The following is a 20,401-nucleotide window of genomic DNA, read 5'->3' on the forward strand; positions in this document are numbered from 1 at the left end:
GTGCTGGGTAGCAGAAAATCAGAAAATAGAGAACTGAGACTAATCATGAGAGAAACCAAAACATAGTGAAATGAACAGTCAAAGCCCCTATAACCATAATATTATCCCTATAGCCATGCCAGCCACCTGACTCCCCTTCTCTATTCTTTCCACACTCTTTTAAGATGGGATATTTTCAGATCAAGGAATTTCTTCTAAGTAGTTAAAGGGCTATATGGCCATAATATGTACAAATCTTGCAAATGAAAAGACTGTAGTATTTTGGCAGTTTGTGGAGTACTGAAAAATACGTGAGCAGAACATTGCCTTTATAATTGTTTTTATGCACAGATGTGTCCATGTCTCATCATAATACTAAATTCAACTTTCTTTTTCTTTGTGTAAAAAACTTTAATTTTATAAATTGATCTCTAGCAATTTGTACTTTATCCCATGCTTAAAGGGACTTCATGCCCACAGATTAACTGAAGTAGGACTTCTTCTTTTATAATGTACTCTCTGCTGCATTCAAGCATCGTCAGAGTAGGGTGTAAAACATACTGGCCACACTGCCAGTAACCCATGCAGGAAAAAGAAACCCTGAAAGAACAACCCTGGGCTTTCTGCTTTGTCAATCAGTGTAATGTCACTAAAATAAATCAGTTAATAAATATAACTAAAAGCTTGTCAGAAAATGCTTACACTGCTCGCTCAGTGTGGCTGAGGGGTGTAGTGTGATTAATAGCTTATCAGCAGTTAACTGCAACAGTTGCCGCTCTGCCTGCACCCCCTTGTCCATCCCCGTTGCATACTTAGGCCAGTTTTTGCTTTTGCTGAGTCTTTCTTCCAGCCAGATCAGCTCCCTGCTCTGGCTGACCATGTGTCTGCATGGGTACTTGTTCTTGCACAGCTCAGGGGATGGTGCAGCAATGTCCTTGGCTGAGACGGGTGCTGGCAATGGCTTCAGCCAGATTAAATAGTAGCACTGTTAGCTGTGGCTTCAGCGACTACCTCTGAATAGGGTCCTATGCAAAGCCCAGACTTTGTGATCACCCAGTCACCCACCTATCTGCTATTTAACTGTTAGCCCATGCCCCGACACAGTCTATAGCAATGAGCACACTAGAAAACGCCTGGGAAGGCATCAGGGAACAGCATGGGCTGTATTCCCTAGTAGTGTGAATAAGGCTATGCCCTATGGGGAGAGGGGAGGAAGAGAGTTTAGGCATTTGCACACAAGCTGTGCCATGCTTCTCACCATCGGAGGACATCTGATTCACTAATGCTCATGTAGCCAGATTGACTGGGGTTAGTAAAGCAGACTGTGCTTTATTTTAGCTTTTTGCCTACAAACACTTCCTGCATAATTCCTTGTGACTGATTTAGTTTTAAAGGCCCTGAGGGTCTTGCAAGTTCTAGGCACAAGAACTCTTTGGTAATAAATGAATGTGAATATTGTCATTGTCTGCAATAGTATCAAGACAAAACATTTTTTTCCTAAATTTAGGGCTTCTTTCTCTCGATCAGCCTGCAAAAATAAGGATTCCTTCTATTTGTAGCTGATTTTAGCTTCCTTTAGTTTCATTAATTATTTTTCATAATTTACCCTTGGGGACCATTTTGTCATTCCTATTTACCAATGAATTCCTTTTTCCARTGCCAAAGTAACATCATATCTTAGACATTCCTGGGACCTTTCAAATACAAGTTTCCAGGGCAAATTATTTTTAAGGAAAAAAAAAGTAAAATATGCTTGGAAGACTTTTCATATCATGATTAAGACCTATTTCATTCTCAGCCCGCTCTCTCAAGCACAGCTTGAGTGAATCATCGAAAATTTGGACAAACTATTATCTGTTAAGCACAGGCTGTGCATGCAAAATGTGAAGTAAAAAGAACCTTTTTTGTGTTCTTAAAAGGGAAGGGGAAGGGGCCAAAATCAAGCTTATAAAGGAAAACAAATCTCAGCCTTAATTACAGAGAGGCTATTTTTTCCCTACAATACTAGAAAAATGGTTGCAGCTAGTGCAGCTTGATTAGATGCAAAAGCGCCTATTCTATCTACCGGGGTAAAACCACACAACAATACGCGTGCTGAAAGTTGAGCACAAACCGCGAATGTACTTCAAGCTGGTGATTGCATTGCTTTGTAGTATGACTAGCTATGATTTGATTCATAATACACAGAGCTTTGTACAGTAGGCATAAATTACAGAACATCTGCAGAAAACAGATCATCGAGCAGAGAAAGTGTAAAACATTATTCCTGATGACCGTCTTCTTGTCTGAGCTGTGCATCATTTACCTGCACTCACAAACTTTCCCAGTCATACTGTAGGCATTAATTAATACTAATGACACTGTATTATTATATGATGTGATGCTAATAATATTATTATTAGGGTCTGCATACTGCAACCATCAATAACTAGAATATATCTGGTCTTTAGAAATGTTTTACAATGTATATGTATGCCTGTAATACAGAGGGGAGGCCTACTTTGGGTTGGAATGAAAGAAGAAGAAACTTTTAAAAGCTTCAGAGGGGAAAAGCCTTGTGAATGTTTCTATTCATGTGTTCATTTGCAGTGCATCAGATTTTTCAAAATAGCCGATAATGGGCATGGGTCAGAAGAAATGACCAGTCTATTTGGGCCTGCTATTAGCAATTCTGTTGCTCGCCCTCTATATCCCCCCACACAAATACCCACACCCTGCCATCTCTTTAGGGAACTGGGGCTATGCAGCCAGAGAAATAACAAGTTCCCAAGTAGACTTCATGGCCCAACCATATTTTCTTCAGAAATTTCACAAAGTCAAAAAACCTGAAAGACTATTAATTCACATAACCAACCCCCAGTGACGACAAGGCCCTTCARAAACAGAACTGCAAGCCCCATATGCTTCCCAGGGCAAAAGGAGCTGGGTGAAGACAAGGTGCCCACACATCTTTTGGGGGAGGACAGCCCTTTTCAGAAGAGCATTCTGCCTCTGATGGCAGAAAAGTGCTTGGAAAGACTATATTCCTGGTCTCCAGTGCCTTTTTTGTTGTTGCTGTTGTTTTCAACAGCTTCCCAGGTATTAGGAAGTTTGGGGAACTGAGTTATGTTACGGTCTGCAGAAATCTYACTGCATAAAGCTCTACCTTCTGCTCCAGCTCTAAACATTAAAACAAAAATAAGAACAAACTGGTGTCCTTCAAAATAAATTCCGATCTCACAAGTTGAAGAAGAAAAGGCTGAAATGAGATAACAAGAGTATTAAAAATGACCTTCACATACTCTCACTATATCATGCATGGGACTCTCAGTCCAAGTCACYAACCTCTTTTCCATTAGTGCTAATAAATACAAAACATTTCTTAAGAGATCAATAAAGTGTGAAACTTTCCTGAAACCAGAGAGCTTSTTTTCTTTTCTTTCATTTTCTGCCTTGTTTTGTTTTTAATCTCTAGCTCGAAGAACATCGTGCTGAGCAGAAGCAGCTCAAGTACCTGCAGAAGAGACAGGCACAGATCATCAAAGAGAAGGACCAGCTGCAGAGCGAGCACAGCCGAGCCATCCTYGCCCGCAGCAAGCTCGAGAGCCTGTGCCGGGAGCTCCAGAGACACAACAAAACCCTCAAGGTTAGTAGTGGCCCTCTCGAGGTGCCCAGCAGTCTGAGGGAAGGTATCCGCACTTCACCATGTTGCTTGAATATCAAAAGGCACATTCACATCTGCACATACATTATATAATTAGGTATAGTATTCAGGCTTCAGTCTGGTCTTCAGGCCTGTTTACATCAAGGCCCCTTTATTCCTTCTTTGGAAATATCCAAGCACTTTTGAATGTTGAGTTCACCTGCATTAGCTGTAAGTCCTTCCTATGCTATCAGGGAGTTTAGAGCAAAGAAATCAGTGGTACTAACAGACCAACTCAGGAGAATTTGCTTTGGCAAGTTCCCATCTCCTTTCTGCCAGGAATTACTACCATGTGTCAGGTTTGGCTGCGAGAAGTACGCAGTCCAGCTCAAGCCTGTCTTCATCCACAGTTTAAGCTAAGGTGTAGGACTGAAAACCAGGGAGGCTGGGGCACAAGCACAGGCTCCCTTGTGCTGGCTGCTSTGGGCATCTCGAACCGGGGCAGAGTGGTGGAGCAGACAGCTGGGGAAATTCATTTTTTTAAGACGTAGCAGCTAGATGTTCCAGAACTTATCTTTCCAGATCTCTGAGATTGTACATGTGAATACATGCACATGGCCAGAATAAAATATGAACACATGAAAATAAAATATAAATAAAATATGAGAAAATCTAGTGTTTTGCTGTAGTGGACTCACAGGAGGCTGGTGGGTATTTTCATATAATTTGAGCACTTGAGCATTTGCTAATGATCTGTGAGGGTTAATCAGTTAAGATATTTGCCTCAAGACATCAAGCCTCAAGACTGGAATGTTGCTGACACAGTCAATAGAAGTTTTCTAGATTGYGAGTATCAGTTTGAAAAGGAAATTTTCAGGAGTGTCAAAGGGCTGGGATCCATACCATGTCTGACAATTCCTTGGTGCATCATGCCATTTAAAAGTTAAATTTATAATATGAGTATGCATTTCAAAAAGTTTTAGGTTCAAGAAATGTATTTCTGGTATGATCTTCACTTTCTGAGTACAAGTTAATGAGGCTATTCCTATTATTATACAAAAAGCATCCAATTTGATCTATTCAAAATCCTTCTTTATGAGGATACAGCTATGTACAGAATTACATGCATGAGTTCTCAGAAGCAAGAATGTCACCTAATTTAACCTCCATTAACTATAATAGATTTTCTTCCATTTCCACCAGCTCAGGAGTTGGTCTTCAGAGTCTAGCTCTAAATTTCCTTGTATGCTACCAAAAATATAGCTGTGAGAGGGAATAGATGTGTCTAAACACAGATTATGCACTACTACGACAAAAGTAGTATAGCAGACACTTAGGAGAGCAAATCTCTGTGTGACCAGTTATAGTAGCTCCAAACTGATTGTGTCCATTGAATTTTTGCCTGATGCAAATTGAGCTATATTTCAGTATTGATCCACACTGATTTACTGGACCATCTTTGGGCAAAAGTTCTCAACAGAAATACAAATGCATTGTAAAGTGATTTAAGAGCTCAGTGCTTCACATGCACTTGACTGAAATTTTTAAAGAGAAAAAAAAAATCATATGCTCTAAACTAAATCTGCAGAAACAAGAAGAAAAACTACTTACACTGAAAGAGATAAGATTTGGAACAGGTGTCACTGAATTCCAGGAGAGCTGGCTAACATTCAAACATCACTTCCTCCAAGCTCAAGAACGGTGCATCCCTGTGAGTAAGAGGTGCAGCAAAAGGGGCAGGAGACTTGCATGGGTGAGCAAGGAGCTCTTGACCAAATTCAGACAGAAGAAGAAAATACACAGACTGTGGAAGAGGGGGCAGGCTACTTGGGAGAATTACAGGAATGCAGTCAGAGCATGTAGAGATGCGGCGAGGAAGGCTAAGGCCCAGTTGGAATTGAGTCTGGCAAGGGAYGTYRAGGACAACAGGAAGGGCTTCTYCARATACATCAGCAGCAAGAGGAGGACTAGGGAAAATGTRGRCCCACAATGAATGGGGTGGGGGCCCTGGTGACAAGGGATACAGAGAAGGCAGAATTACTGAAYGYCTTCTTKGCTTCAGTCTTCACTGCTAAGGGCAGCCCTCAGGAATCCTGCAGCCTGGACGTGAGGGAGAAAGTCTGGAGAAGGGAAGAYWWYYYTYTGGTTGAGGAGGATAGGATTAGAGACCTTCTGGGCAGGCTAGACTTCCACAAATCCATGGGCCTGGATGGGATGCACCCAYGGGTACTGAGGGAGCTGGCGGATGTTGTTGCCAAGCTGCTCTCCATCGTCTTTGAAAGGTCATGGAGAACTGGGGAGGTGCCTGAGGACTGGAAGAAAGCCAGTGTCACTCCAGTCTTCAAGAAGGACGAGAAGGAGGACCCAGGCARCTATAGGCCAGTCAGCCTCACCTCCATCCCTGGAAAGGGGATGGAACAGCTCATTCTGGGTGTCATCTCCAGACATATATGGAGGATAAGAAGGTGATCAGGAATAGCCAGCATGGATTCACCAAGGGGAAATCCTGCTTAACCAACCTGATGGCCTTCTATGATGGAATGACTGGCTGGGTAGATGAGGGGAGAGCAGTGGAYGTTGCATACCTTGACTTCAGCAAGGCTTTTGACATTGTCTCCCATAACATGCTCCTAGGCAAGCTCAGGAAGTGTGGGTTAGACGAGGGGACAGTGAGGTGGATTGAGAACTGGCTGAAAGGCAGAGCTCAGAGGGTCGTCATCTGTGGTGTGCAGTCCAGTTGGATGCATGTGGCTGGTGGTATCCCCCAGGGCTCAGTGCTGAGTCCCATCCTGTTCAACTTCTTCATCAGTGACCTGGATGATGGTCAGAGTGCCTCCTCAGCAAGTTTGCTGATGATACCAAGCTGGGAGGAATGGCTGATACACCTGAGGGCTGTGCTGCCATTCAGAGAGACCTGGACAGGCTGGAGAGTTGGCAGAGAGGAACCTCATGAGGTTCAACAAGGGCAAGTGCAGAGTCCTGCACCTGGGGAAAAATAACCCTAGGCACCAGTACAAGCTGGAGGCTGACCTGCTGGAGAGCAGCTCTGCAGAGAAGGACCTAGGAGTGCTGGTGGATGACAAATTGACCATGAGCCAGCAATGTGCCCTTGTGGCCAAGAAGGCCAATGGTCTCCTGGGGTGCACTGGGAAGAGTGTTGCCAGCAGGTCATCGGAGGTGATCCTGCCCCTCTCCTCAGCCCTGGGGAGGCCTCATCTCGAGTACTGTGTCCAGTTCTGGGCTCCCCAGGACAAGAGAGACATGGAGCTACTGGAGGGAGTCCAGTGTAGGGCTATGAAGATGATCAGAAGGCTGGAGTACCTGCCCTATGGGGAACGGCTCCGAGAGCTGGGCCTCTTCAGCCTGGGGAAGAGAAGACTGAGGGGGGGATCTTATCAATGTGTACAAGTACCTGAAGGGAGGATGTCAGGGGCACAGGGACAAACTCTTTTCAGTTGTCCCGTGTGACAGGRCAAGAGGCAATGGGCAGAAAYTGAAGCACAGGAAGTTCCGCCTGACCGTGAGGGGGAATTTCTTCCCTGTGAGAGTGACGGAGCACTGGACCAGGTTGYCCAGAGAGGTTGTGGAGTCTCCTTCTCTGGAGATCTTCAAGGCCTGCCTGGATGCAACCCTGTCTAACATGCTCTAGGTGACCCTGCTGAGTAGGGGGGGTTGGCCTAGATGATCTCCAAAGGTCCCTTCCAACCTTACTGATTCTATGATTCTATGAATGCCTTGCACCATCTCCCAGCAATCATATGCTTATTAATCTCACTATTAAGGAGCATCATTTTTCCTTGTCTTTGCGTATAGGTAGTTCATTATGCATTTCATCTCTACATTTAGRCAAGTCTTTTTGCAACATCTTTCCATTTGTCAGACTGTTTTACTTTGTGACTAGGTCACCTAAATAAATCTCTTCTATCAGTTTCAGATTCAGCTCTGTTTTTTCCCCCTTTGCTACACCAGATGAGCAGATAAAAGACAGTTATGCTCTTAAGCTGGGTACTGCATACCAGGAAAGAAACCTGAATTGATCTTTTAATAGGAAGAAATGTTTAAATTTTGGCCACTTCTTTCTTAGAAGCTGGAGACCTTATAAGAAATGCAGAATGTTAGCCTTTCTCTGGTTCTTTTGCTTTCAGCATAAGAAAGCAAAGTTAATGAGAAAGTAAGACAAAATATATTTGCAAAATGAATAAGGATTAAATTAATAAACAAAGACATTAGACATCTTTTTCCAGTTTTGTCTGTCTAACWATTGTACCACAGTTTTTAGAATATTTGCCTTTAAGCTTCAGCTTCCAGGGATCTGCGAATCTTCAAAATCTCATCTTCTTTTTATTTAAATAAGTGTAATTTTCTTCTGCTTATGAGTGTACTGGGAGGCCCCAAAACAGTAGAATTCACATGTGTTATTTTAAAAATCTCATGCTTAAGTCATTTTTATTTTGTTTTTGGCAGGAAAGAGAAGCTGACTCGTAATTCTTTAGCACTTGGGATTAGCACTTTTACAAAGTGTGGAAAATAAAAACTATAGGAGATTGTATCATTTCACTAGCAAAGGAGAAACCCGGCCTATCCAGGTGACAAATCTCCTTTGACTTGCCATGTGGTACATTATATGCACATCACGTCATGTAAATGTCATCTTCACTCACCTAATTCGTGGAATTCCCATTAACTGGAGATCRGTGCAGCCAAGTGGTGATGAATATGCAATGCAGAGCTGCACTGAAAATCCACAGCACAGATCAGAGAAGAAAATTTCTGGTTGATATTGGATGCTGGCCTCCAAATTTTGCTTACTTACAGTCCAGCCATTCAGATTATTTCCTTGTGGTTACACTTCACAGCAGAAAACAGATGTTTAATTCTCCCTCCAAGAAAAGCAGAATAAAAGACCTTGAAATAACAGAATGTATTCCCACTGCAATACAGAATAACTGCTAATACCAATAGCAACTCATTTCTCTATATTGTGTTCATGTTTTGCCAATTATCTGACAGKTTGGTGGCTACTTTTAGTATCATGTAGTGGCATGACTATCTCAGTCCCTTGCCCTTCCTGCTACCAGGCATTAAGCAATAAAACACTTTTATACAAATGCTGCAAGAATAAATAGCTTTGATTATAGGCTCAGCTCCAAATTGCAGAACTGAGGCTCAGACAGTGCTGCCTGGGACTAGTGAGCGTGGGTCACTGAAAATGTAGAGTTTTCACTCGTATTATCTCTGCAGATATGACTTCAGCAGACTAACAATCTTCGTGATTTGCTTCAGAGAGAGATCAGGACCAGAGATAATCCTGCTCTTCTATTTGCAAATTATTTTGCATTCCAGTGAGAAATCCCAAACTGTAAAATATCCTTGTCATAATTTTGCAAGGTTTTATTCAATGGATTTTTACATGTGAGCAGTGAAACTCAGGAGAATGATATCAGTATCACAGTATCATATGACAGTGTACCTTTAACATGAGAGAAATAAAGCACAAAGAGATTAAGAAAAGGCAGAAGAAAAGAGGAAAGGGAACAACAGCTTATGGTTGGATTTTATTCTTCCACAACTGGAAATCTAAAGAGAATTCTAGTGCTTTTTTTTCCTCACTGAAGCTGAATGCTTAATTTAGAACTATTAACAGAATAAGCACAGGCTGAGGCAGTTAACAAGGCCAAGTATGGTCTGCATAGTAAGAATTCATCATGATGATGCTGAGATAAAACCTTCTAAAACACCTTCTGCTCTGCCCCAGCACAACACAGCAGCTAGGAACTCTGAATTCTGCGCAGTTACCTCAGGAGTAACAGCAGTAACAAAAAAGAGAAGTCAGTCTTCAATCTTCCAGTCTATGGAAAGACTCAAGGATATTGCTTTACAGAATAGGGTCTTGAAACAGGAAGGATTAARGGACCTATTGGAAAGAAGGGCATCCTCTCAGGTTACTTGACAAATATAATGAAATATTTAGGTTGCAGAGTGAGAATAAAAAAAAATGGGAAGGTGATTTGGGAGTCTGTCAGACTGTATCTTAGCATATGCAAATAGCACTCTGCAAGTTTAATTGCAGGGATCCCACCAGCCTCCATGGCTCCAGCGCAGGTACAGTCTCAACCACAGTAAAACCTCAGATTTAAAGCACACACCTCCAAAGACCGGTCACTTGATGCTATTATCAGTAACACCTAAAAACCTTTGAGACTGAAAGCATATTACATGAGAGAGTATTCAACAGTGCAGTTAGATGGGCAACAGCATCATCTCAGTCATCTCCACTACATGGGCAGAGAACAAGGCACAGACAGTTGCTTTCCTTGGCCCAGTGCAGAGGCAAYGAGTGCAGGCCCCTGCGCGGTGCTGTAGCCCCACAGCTGCCTTTCTTCTCAGCCAGCTCCTCTTACCCATACCCACCCTTAAGTCATAACTGTGATTGCAAGGAGTTAAAAATTTGCTACTTTTTTGAGAGACTCTGAGGAGCTCTCAGGCATTCCCAAGCTGCCCCAGGCAAATATTCTCTGGCTTTTCCTCCCAAGGAGAAAAAGAAGACTCTACCCTGACACAAAATGCTTTGCAGCACTCAGCATCTTTAACCATGTGCTTTCTCTCTTGGTGCTTTGTGTAATTATTCCTCCTCTGAAAAAAAGATAAGCAGGAAATAAGGTTCTGTGTGTTAACACATGCTTTTATTTATTTATTTATTTATTTTATGATTGCTACTCTCAGGATGTCATTTCACCTTGTAACAAAACTGTTTGGTGTTTTCTGTTGGATTTATTGCTCCAATTAGTTTTAAATCACAGCAGTTTCATAGTTGTATAGCACTGTTCAGTGCACTGAAACAGTAATGTGTTTTTGAGGAAGGATGTTTTGAAGCTGTGGAGTAGGACTCCAAACATGCAAGTTCAACTTCCTACTCTGTCTTTGACTCCTTGAAGTGAAAGAGCCAGGCCACTCCTCTGCCTGTGCAAGGCCATACAATGGAGAACAAAAAGAAATGACAATGGAGAACAAAAAGAAATGAGCTGGTTTTTAAACAGTGTATTTGCTAGAAAATGGAGTCCTGTCTAGATCAAAATTATCTAAGAATTCAAGTTGAATTTGGCAAAGTTTCAAATAGAAATAAAAAGGAGCAATTTTTTTGGTAAACATTCTCTTTCAAAAGACAAATGTTTCATTTTGGTAATGTTAAAGCAGTTCATGTAAGACATCTTTTAAGTAACATTTTAAATTCTATTTTGGAACAGTATTTTTGTTTCAAAACTGCTCTAGAAAGAGACAAACAAAAGTATCAGAAACAGAATGTGGCTTAATTTCTGGTCAAGCAAYATATTTCAGGTTAATTCAAAATTATTCTTAACATTTTTTTGGCAAAAACTTGAAGAGTTTCTCTTTCACCGTGATAAAAGATGTGCGTTCAGTTTTCCCAGGTATTGAACCAGAAAACGCCAAATCATTTGCCCAGCTCCAGCTGTAATGCTTTCTTCCTCTTAAGCATGCAAGTCCTTCTGGGCTCATACTTTACTTCGCTATATTTGCGAATATGCACACATGTTTTTGTGCATATGCAGAGCACCACAGGGTTTCATAGTGATTTCTGTGCCTTCCTGTATTATTAGCACTAATAGCTCCAAGCGCTTTCTTCATGTCATCTGTGACATTGTCATCTCTATCACTTCCAGTTCAGCAAAAGGACAAATGGCCTCTACTTCAAACAGCAGTTGTTCAGGATCAGTCTTGTGTTTTGCATGCTAACTAGAAACTGTCTCATTTAGTATTCATATTACTTCAAAAGTAGGACMTGAATCAATACCTTTTATGTGACACTTGTGAAATAAATTATGCTTTATTAGAGTCAGCTAAGGCTTCATTCAAATATTTTTATAGAAAATATCCATACGCAGTGTTATCAGAGATTTTTATTTAAACTACTGTGATAGATGAAGCCTTGTTAGAGTATGCCACGTACATGCTGTAGAGTGTTTTCTCAACCTCGTTCCAACATGATTTGTAACTACAGGAGCTATGGTACTAATGTTGTATATAATGCTTATAGTCTCTCCAGAAAGAGAGACTGCCCTGGAAACAACAGAGTAGGAAATAAAAATAGTCCATGTTTCTTGATCAAAAGCTATGAATCCAGATTCCTGCTTCATTCTGTTTTCTATTACAAAATCCAAACCAGAATTTCACCAACTGGTAAAAGTAACTCATCAATCTTTCTCCAGGCACAAATCTGACCCTCTGTCATGACTCTTCAAGAAATGGCCTATAGTTTTTCCTTGATTCCACCACCTATTAAATTAGCCCAAATCTTAGTGCCAGTTAGAAAATAGTAGGGAAGAAAAACTGAGGAAYTGGGAGAGGTTCTATAGAAAGTAACGAATTTCTCTTAAAAAATTTGAAATCCCAAAGATCATAAATTTGTTATGTGGATRTCAACAGAAGGCATTTTTAAAGGGTGAATTTTCAATTCAGTCAACAAGAGTTTTGATAAAAAGCCTTTGCCTACTTCAGCTAAATATCTTCTCCTAAAGCAAAAATCTGCTGCAGTGTGAGGGGTCCAGACATGCAGGAATGTCCTCTTTTCCAAGTTTGCTTTGATCTGAGAACTCTGCTCTACATCTCTCTTTATAAATGCAAATTCTCTGTTCCCTAATTTCTTCAAGATTACTGTGTAATTTGTTCTGTAAGTTTACAATCATACCTACTGCTGGAGTACATGAAAGAAAGAAAATCTCCAAAGAGGAAAGCAGACATGTTTCATCCTCCAAAGGGAGCCCTTACAGTACTCTGAAACCGTATCTTTTTGGAACTGCTTATTACGCGTCTTATATTCCTGTGCTCTCCACAACTTTAACAACAGGAAGAAACGATTCAACGAGCACGGGAGGAAGACGAGAAGAGGAAAGAAATAACTAATCATTTCCAGGGCACGCTTAGCGAAATCCAGGCTCAGATCGAGCAGCAAAGCGAAAGGAACATGAAGCTGTGCCAAGAAAACACGGAGCTGGCGGAGAAACTGAAGAGCATCATTGATCAGTAYGAGCTCAGGGAAGAGGTGAGAGCAACACGCGGCCGTCCCGAAGAGGCAGAGAGGGAAGGCAAACGCGGGCAGAGCGGGACGTGGCCGGCAGGCGACGGCTTCGCCAGCACCGGGGAGCGGGGCTGAGGCCGGGCTCAGGCCACTCGCTGCCCCTGTCCCCTGCCCCTGTCCCTCACGGCCCTTTCCCAACCCCGGAGCCGCAGCTGGGCGGTGCAGAGGGGGACCCCAGCGCAGACGCGGGGGGCTCTGGGATGGAGGGGGAGAGCGGATGCAAATGCTTCGACCCTGCCCCAGAGGCWGGAGATGAGTAACAAGGATCGGGGAGGCCCTGTGCATCTGAATAGTTGGGAGTTTTTTTTTTTTTCCAGGCCCAATGTTCACTATAAAATCTAGCAGATGACAGATAGATAGAAAATTATTCTTTCTGTAAACATTAGAGCTGGTCAGAAAATTTTGAGGTTCAAAAACCTCCAGTAAACCTCCAAACTACCAGATTTTTTTTTTGTTTTGATTTTTTGACAAACCCTAGCAAATATCACAGTGGGTCTTTTTGCTGTTTATAAATACCTTTATTATGAGTCTCAGTGCAACCAGACAACATTATCATACTGAAAAACATAAGTAATCTGTCCTTACAGTCTGGAATGCCTGATACACACATTTCCAAATCTGTTACATCATGTATGAAATCTTATGCTGAAGGACGGGAATGTATATTCCCGTCTTGTGGTTTCTATCAGAAGAAAAGGCTAAAGCGAGGGGATGTGCTCATAATATTCACTCCTATGAATTTTATCCAAATGCAGCAAAAGTGAGGAGAGCTATCAGCAAGATTCACTTCAAGGAGGTCACTGTGGAGCCAGACACTTCACAGGGCAAAAGAGACTCCCAGTTCATCAGGCCTGATGTCCCACTCATCACCAGTCACATAATTCCACTCCAGGCCTCCGTTATATGTGTAAAGCCAGAGCAAGTGGGATGAACTGGGCATATATCTACAGAGAGGATGGTATGAGCCATGCACATACTCCCCAGTGCTCTAGATGCAGGCCCAGTATGTGTTTTCACACATTTACCTGCATGGTGGCTTAGGTCTGCTGGCCACTTAAAAGCCTCCAAAAAATGTGTGTCCTGCAGCATTGGTTAGTTGGTACATCAGATCAGATTAAACTGAATTATACCAATGATGCTACTGGTCTCAACATTGGCAATGGTGCTGTGGGTGGGTTTTTTTGCTATTGTAAGTCAAAATAAGTAACATAAACAGGTTTTCTTTCCTGTGCAAATTCTGGAACAGTTTTAGTTCTTACTAACACTGAAGTTTTTTAGAAGATGCAATAGGTTGGGAGTCTTACTGTTTTGCAGTACTTTTGTCTTACGAGAGTTCCAGTAGACAGCTGTACATGTATGAGCATGAAAGCCTGTGTACATAGTTGAAACTGCACATTCAGCAGAACTTATTTTCTTGCAGCACCTTGATAAAATATTTAAGCACAGAGAACTTCAGCAGAAACTGGTGGATGCCAAGTTGGAGCAGTCTCAGGAAATGATGAAGGAAGCAGAGGAGCGACACCAGAAGGAGAAGGAATATGTACCTACCTTTCTAATCTGTCTGGCTGTAGTCTAACAATAGGCCAAAATCACCCCTGCATGCTATTTCACTAATATATTGGTTCTTCAGGTCCAAGCTGTGATACAACAGCAGGGAAGCAAAAGAAGTTTTTATTGCTGCTGTCAATGCTCACTGTAAAGGAGCATCCTCTGAAAGGCTGCTTTCATTAGCATTTACAGTTTTTAAAGCAAACTGCAGGCTACTCTAGCTTACTTGCCATTTTTATATGGCTAATTCACCAGCATGCTCGGTCAGATGATGCCACTAGTTTTCAAACTCCAATGATACTTGATTCTCCAACTCTTCATATGATAAATGAACACATTTAAGCAATGAGAGAGGAGAACAAGACCCTGTTATTCAAATGAGCACCAGTAGCCTTCAGGAGGCTGACAACAGTTATCTGCCCAGGCTCGGAGCCTCCCCAGATGTCCCACCATGGAGCCGATTTTGCCAGAAGAGGAGGCTACACAAGCTGCTCACCTTCTCTTTTGCAAATGTTACCCTCCCCTTGTTGACCTGTCAATGACTGTTTGACGCAGAAACTGCTTGGGTTAGTTAAGCAGTTTAATTTGCTATTCCAGCCTACCTGAAGGGAAAAGGATTGCAAAGCAACCTGGGGAGGAGGCTGTAGTGAATCACCCAGTGTTTGCTGGGTGTAGGAAATTGAGCTTACAGAACCAGCAGGCCCCAAAGAATATGAGCTGTGGGGCTGTCTCTGTTGCCTGTGACTGCCACTATCTCTAACTAACCCTCCTCTGTATATTTTAGGCGGAACTGATAKACAGTTTTGTTCTTTTCATTTCTTATAATGCAGTGAAAGTCATCATCATCTAACTTCGGGAGTGGGAAATTTTCTGTGGCTGTGCTATATATATGATTAGGATCTGTGAAATAACAGGTTCAAAAACAAGCTAAAAAGCCATAAAGTAGTGCACACATAATATGCATTATGTTCAAATACTTTTTATGCATTGTATCCAAGCTAATGTTCAAAAACTCTGCCTTTGAGGTAGTTTGGTAATGTATTACTGACATTACCTCAGAGCAAGGTAGATTTAGCCAAAGAAGTTAAGTGACTGGCCAAAAGCCATGCAATGAGTCAGTATCAAAGCAGGATTAGCAAGTCATGATTCACCTCTGGTAGCCCAGCACCCGGAGAACTAGCCTACACTTGTCTCCCACCTGAATCCTGTTGCTGAGCTCTTAATTCCATCCATCCAACTACTCTGTGTATACATGTGTATATATATATATATATACGTAATTGAGGTGTTTTTGACAGTCCTCTTGTGTTTGTTATCTACCACACTCTTATATAGTTGTATCTCTTTTCAGTTCAGCAATGTGCAAAGGCAGCACTTTGCAACATTTCAGCACCCTGGCATTTATAGGAAAGGTCTTCAGCACTGCATAACAGTTCTTCCCATACCACTTTTTACATCCTTGTACATGACTTTGCTGCAGGATTTTTCAAATATTTTTAAAAGAAATTTTTGTATTCTTTTATCTATTTGATTATACCTTGAAGGCTCACTTTGATGTCTTCCTATGCAATTCTTCCATGTAGGAATCTTTGTTCCTATAAAATTCTTTACCTTGTTCAGGGAGAAATACCCCTCCTGCAGCCTTCATATGTCACAGCTTAATGAGCTGTGGTCAGATAGGGCATCTCAGTGCTGGCACTATTCACTCTATGCAGCCAAGAATGTGATTCTCTAGACAAGGAGCAGTGGTTCATACTGTATTGCCTTCCCCAAGGACCAGTCTGACCTAAGGACATGATTTCACCATCATCCTCCAACTGATCAGCATTACTTGGACTTCCTCAACATATAATACATTTCTAACACTCATATCACAAACTTCTATGTGCAGTTAATTGCAGTTTAGAGCCCTTGTGGCTTTCAAGTACATGACTGGAAATATCAATCAGATGTCTATATAACTGGAATTTGCAAACTCTGATAGCAAAAAGCCTGATTTTCACTAACTCCCTAGATCTATGCCATTAAATGAAAGTGTATATTCTTTGGGGCTGGCTCTTCCAGTCCTGAGCATGATGTGACTAGGCTTCCAGCAGCTATCATAGCTCTAATAATATAGTCTAACATCACCACACTTAACTGCAATGGTGTTTTGCAAACATCACATGTAATATTTATCCATTTCTTTATACTTCAGCCTCCTTGTTACCACTTCATAGACTATTAATAAATGTATCAGTTCTCCTGATTCAGTTTCTCCCAGCCTGGTTTTTGCAGATGACCTCAGGCTGCATAACAGCGCATGCTAATTTGAGCAAGCCTCTCTGTGTCTTCCTTCCATTACAGGAAGGTTATTTAACTCTTGGATTTTAACTGGCTACAGAAGTTATGTGGGTCAGTAGGAAAGAAGAAGGATTTCATTAACAAGGAAGACAAGTAATTTTTCTTTCATTTCTCTGTCCATATTGCGGCTATCGTATTGTGGCAGAAGACATGGGGGAGGGGGTAAGGGAGACAACAACAGGGATGACCTCTTCACTATCCCAGACACAGGCGATAACCCTAACAGAAATTTAAGCAATAAAGATCAAAACCTATTCCAGTCTTTGGAATTAATGGCTGGCCTAGAGACTGTGTCTCTGAAGGTTTTCAGAGTCTTTTCATTAAATCATTAAACCAAGACACACAGTTWTTCTCCCCAAAACAAACAAACTGATATCAAAGAAAGGTAAAACTTAAAAAACAGACTTCATCCAAACTTAACAAAAAATTAAAGGACTTGTGTGTGTGTAAAACATACTCTCTCCCAAAAAAGAAACTCAAAAACTGAAGTTCATTTTATCTAGAACTACTCATTCCATCTCTTTTTACTGGATATGACACACTGACACCATCTATTTGAAATTTTGAGATTTTAGTCAACAAGATCTAAACTCAAAAATTCAACTCCTATCTTCACTGAAGATAAACATCAAATTAAAATATCAAAATAAATATGAAGTGACAAGTAAAAAATAGGCAGAATGTAGTGTTTCTTCGTACAGTGCATMGTTCAGCTGTAAAGCACTCTTGCCCAGGAAACTGTAGATGCTAAAAATTTAATGGGTTTCAGTCAAAAGTCCAAATAGATGGAAGAAATATTTTTGTAGAGATAAAATACATGTAGGCAACAAGTCTAATTCAGATAGTCTCTGTGCTGCAGATAGGACAGGCAAAGAATTCACTATATCTCAGTTGTTTAGTCAGTATTTTTAGGTACACCTTCAGTGCTTTTGTGCTGTCAGGTGGTATTCAAGTAGTTTTCCTGTGTAACACATTCTAATAAAATGAATAGGATGAAGATTTTTACAAGGGATAAAATACACTTTCTGTGTGCAGTTTTACTCACCTTTCACTCCCCATACAAGAGTGAGATCTGTTGACTTATATGTTAGACKAAGTTTTACTCTCGATATATTTTTCAGAGTTCCTCTATGCTATTTTAAGTGGTACAATTTATTCCCACAGTAGAGAGACTTACGGTAAACTAAATTGTTTATATCTCATTTCTCAAACTATCATTAACAATTTTTTTCTAAAATAGTTTTCCCCTCATCAGTGAAAGTAATGCTTAATAAATGTTTGGTAGGTGAACCAAACTCTTTCTTTGACACTTCAATAAGTATTTCCTGCTTTTAGATGAAACCAGTTGGTAGGATGTTACTGTGCACTTTGGAAGTGCTGATTCAGAACTGCAATCTTAAGCATTTTTTTCCATCAAGAAAAGTGTCTGTACAGCTCATTCCTACAACTCACTCTACCTCAACTGATTCTCCAATGTGCAGCTGACACATCAAATATCATTTTACTAAAGACCTTGAACTAGGGATAACATCTTTCCAGGCACAGCCAGGGATTAAACTGCAGTCAGGTTCTTCCTGGGCTGCCCTTTGATCCAGGTGAGGCATTTGTCACACTGAGGTGGGATTCTCTGCTGATGGCATGTTAATGCAATAAAGCCCTRAGATAAGACACCAGCATTAGTTCCCCTTCTAAAAGCTCACAGGTTTTCTTGACACACTTTTGGCTATAACCATTTCAGTATACTGAAATCAAGTCCTGATTGATTGTTAATGCAAAAGTGAGTTTGCCGTTTACCCAAGAGAAGGAATTTGGCCTGAGCTATGCTGGCGAAGGCATTTTAATTGGTCTCTAGAAGCCTGATGAAGATACAGTTAAATACTGTAGATTTTAGAGTACAAYATACTGGACATTTTATCCCAAGTAGGTTTTGAATTCCTATTCAAATATACCTTTTCTAGCCAAATGCCCCATTCATTCTTCCAGATAACGCTAAATATTCTGTCTTGTGTAACTCCTCTTGCTGCACTCATTTGAGAGTTAGACCACCCGTTATCGAGATAGGCAGTGACAGAAGCATGTGTAATTGGAGGATGAGGATTTACAACTGACAAGTCAGGGATTTAACAATTTTCTCTCTGTTGCCTGAAACACAGCTCCTGAACCAAGCTGCAGAGTGGAAGCTCCAGGCCAAAATGTTAAAGGAACAAGAGACTATCCTACAGGCACAGGTGATGTAGGAGAGTGGATTGCATGGTGTGCCTTTGTTTGCCCATTTTTAACCCATGAGACATGTCCAGGTAAAGTATCCAAACTGCTTTCTGTATTTTCCTTTTAACCCCATTCTACATCACACAGACTACAGTAAAAGAAGCAGGTTATTTTCAAGCCAATCATAAGGTAATGCCCCACATTGCAGATCATGCTGTGAAGTTTATGAGTGCTTACAGTACTAAACCACACACCGATGTGGGTGCCTGGGCTAGATTATTCACCGTAACATTTCTACAGGCAGATTTCGAATCCAGCAAAGCACTGAAATATATACATAACTTGAAACACATTTGCCAAACTAGAGCGAAAAAGCTCATGCTCTTTTTCTAAACTGGGGTTTGAAGGCAGAATTTTCGTTAGCTTCAGCAGGAATTTGCCTTCTGAGGGCTGATACAAATAGCCCTCTAGGATTTCAGTATTTAGTCAAGGTTTGAAACATTCAGTAAAACAAAATGACATCCCAAAACTACATTAAAAGTCAGGCTGGAGTGAAAGGCAGTAAAGACCAAGAAATAAGCAGCAGATACGAAACTACACATTGAGTAGCAACATAGTAATGAACCTTGAATATGAGTGAGAAAATAAGGTGTTAYGCCAGACTTCCATATCAAAAAGAGACAGTATTGGTTGATTTTCCTGAATTTACAGAAACAGTCATGGAGATTTATCTTCTAAACGTCATGGTGAATGGTCACCCTTCAGCAGAGCTTCCGGAGCAGTCAGTCCTTGAGCCCCCTCTGCAGCCACTTAGCTCCTCACCTGTCAGCCAGGCCCCTTCCCACACYGCATCCCCTTCCTACCCATGGCTAATGGGGCATCTTACTGGGGTGCTGTCCCAGCTCTGCCCTTGCAGATGGGCTAATTCCTGCCTGCTGAGCAATCAAGTAAGGTTAGTGTTAAACTGACTCTCTGGAAATACAGTAAAAGGGGTTTGGTTCTTCAGGTGTTTTTTCAAAGGCTGAGATAAGCAAGTAGCACACCGAAGAATATCGCATAAATGGCTGCTGACATCAGTTTGGCAGGTTCAGCAATCAAACCTCAAAGGCATCCAGCTGAGTCAGTCCCAACTGCAAACCTGCTCCCAATTTTCTCAGAGTGGTTTTAATTAAACTTTTATGTTCACCTAGAAAGAGTTTTGTATGCAGGCAAACCTCTGTAGCCAGTTTAATAAAACTGAAAGTATTGATAAAACCCAGAATATATTAAACATACATTTGAAATGGCAAAATTGTTTTTGAAAAAATTCAGTTGAACAAGTCTGCAAAAGCATTGATAATACATGTGCCCCTCGCAGCCTTGCTTAAATGAAAATGAAGGTATTTACTTGCTGAAATGAAACACGTACTTAGATATTCTGCTCAAGTCTGAGAGCTCTGTCACTTGCACAGCAGCCTCCATTTGGAATTACTAAGAATTATTGTTATTATTTCCAATACAGCAGCACTGAAGGGCCTCCCTCATGCATCAGATGTCACTGTGCAAGGTGCTATGCAAAYGCAAAACAAAAATGGTGCCCTTGATACCAAGAGCATAAAACAACCTGT

General features: G+C 41.2%; 1 protein-coding gene across 1 annotated transcript in view; it reads left to right on the forward strand.

The window, feature by feature from the left end:
* The window catches only part of TXLNB (taxilin beta), a 35,488-nt gene that overhangs the window by 5,989 nt on the left and 9,098 nt on the right, over nt 1-20,401 (forward strand). The window contains exons 4-7 of the mRNA XM_085299279.1: nt 3,434-3,604; nt 12,465-12,659; nt 14,116-14,235; nt 18,740-18,814. Coding sequence (XP_085155405.1) covers nt 3,434-3,604; nt 12,465-12,659; nt 14,116-14,235; nt 18,740-18,814 — 561 coding nt within the window. The remainder of the gene's footprint in view (nt 1-3,433; nt 3,605-12,464; nt 12,660-14,115; nt 14,236-18,739; nt 18,815-20,401) is intronic.

Source organism: Rhea americana, unplaced genomic scaffold (genome assembly GCF_003343005.1).
Source record: "Rhea americana isolate MKP2758 unplaced genomic scaffold, rheAme1 scaffold_149, whole genome shotgun sequence".
NCBI classification, from domain to species: domain Eukaryota; kingdom Metazoa; phylum Chordata; class Aves; order Rheiformes; family Rheidae; genus Rhea; species Rhea americana.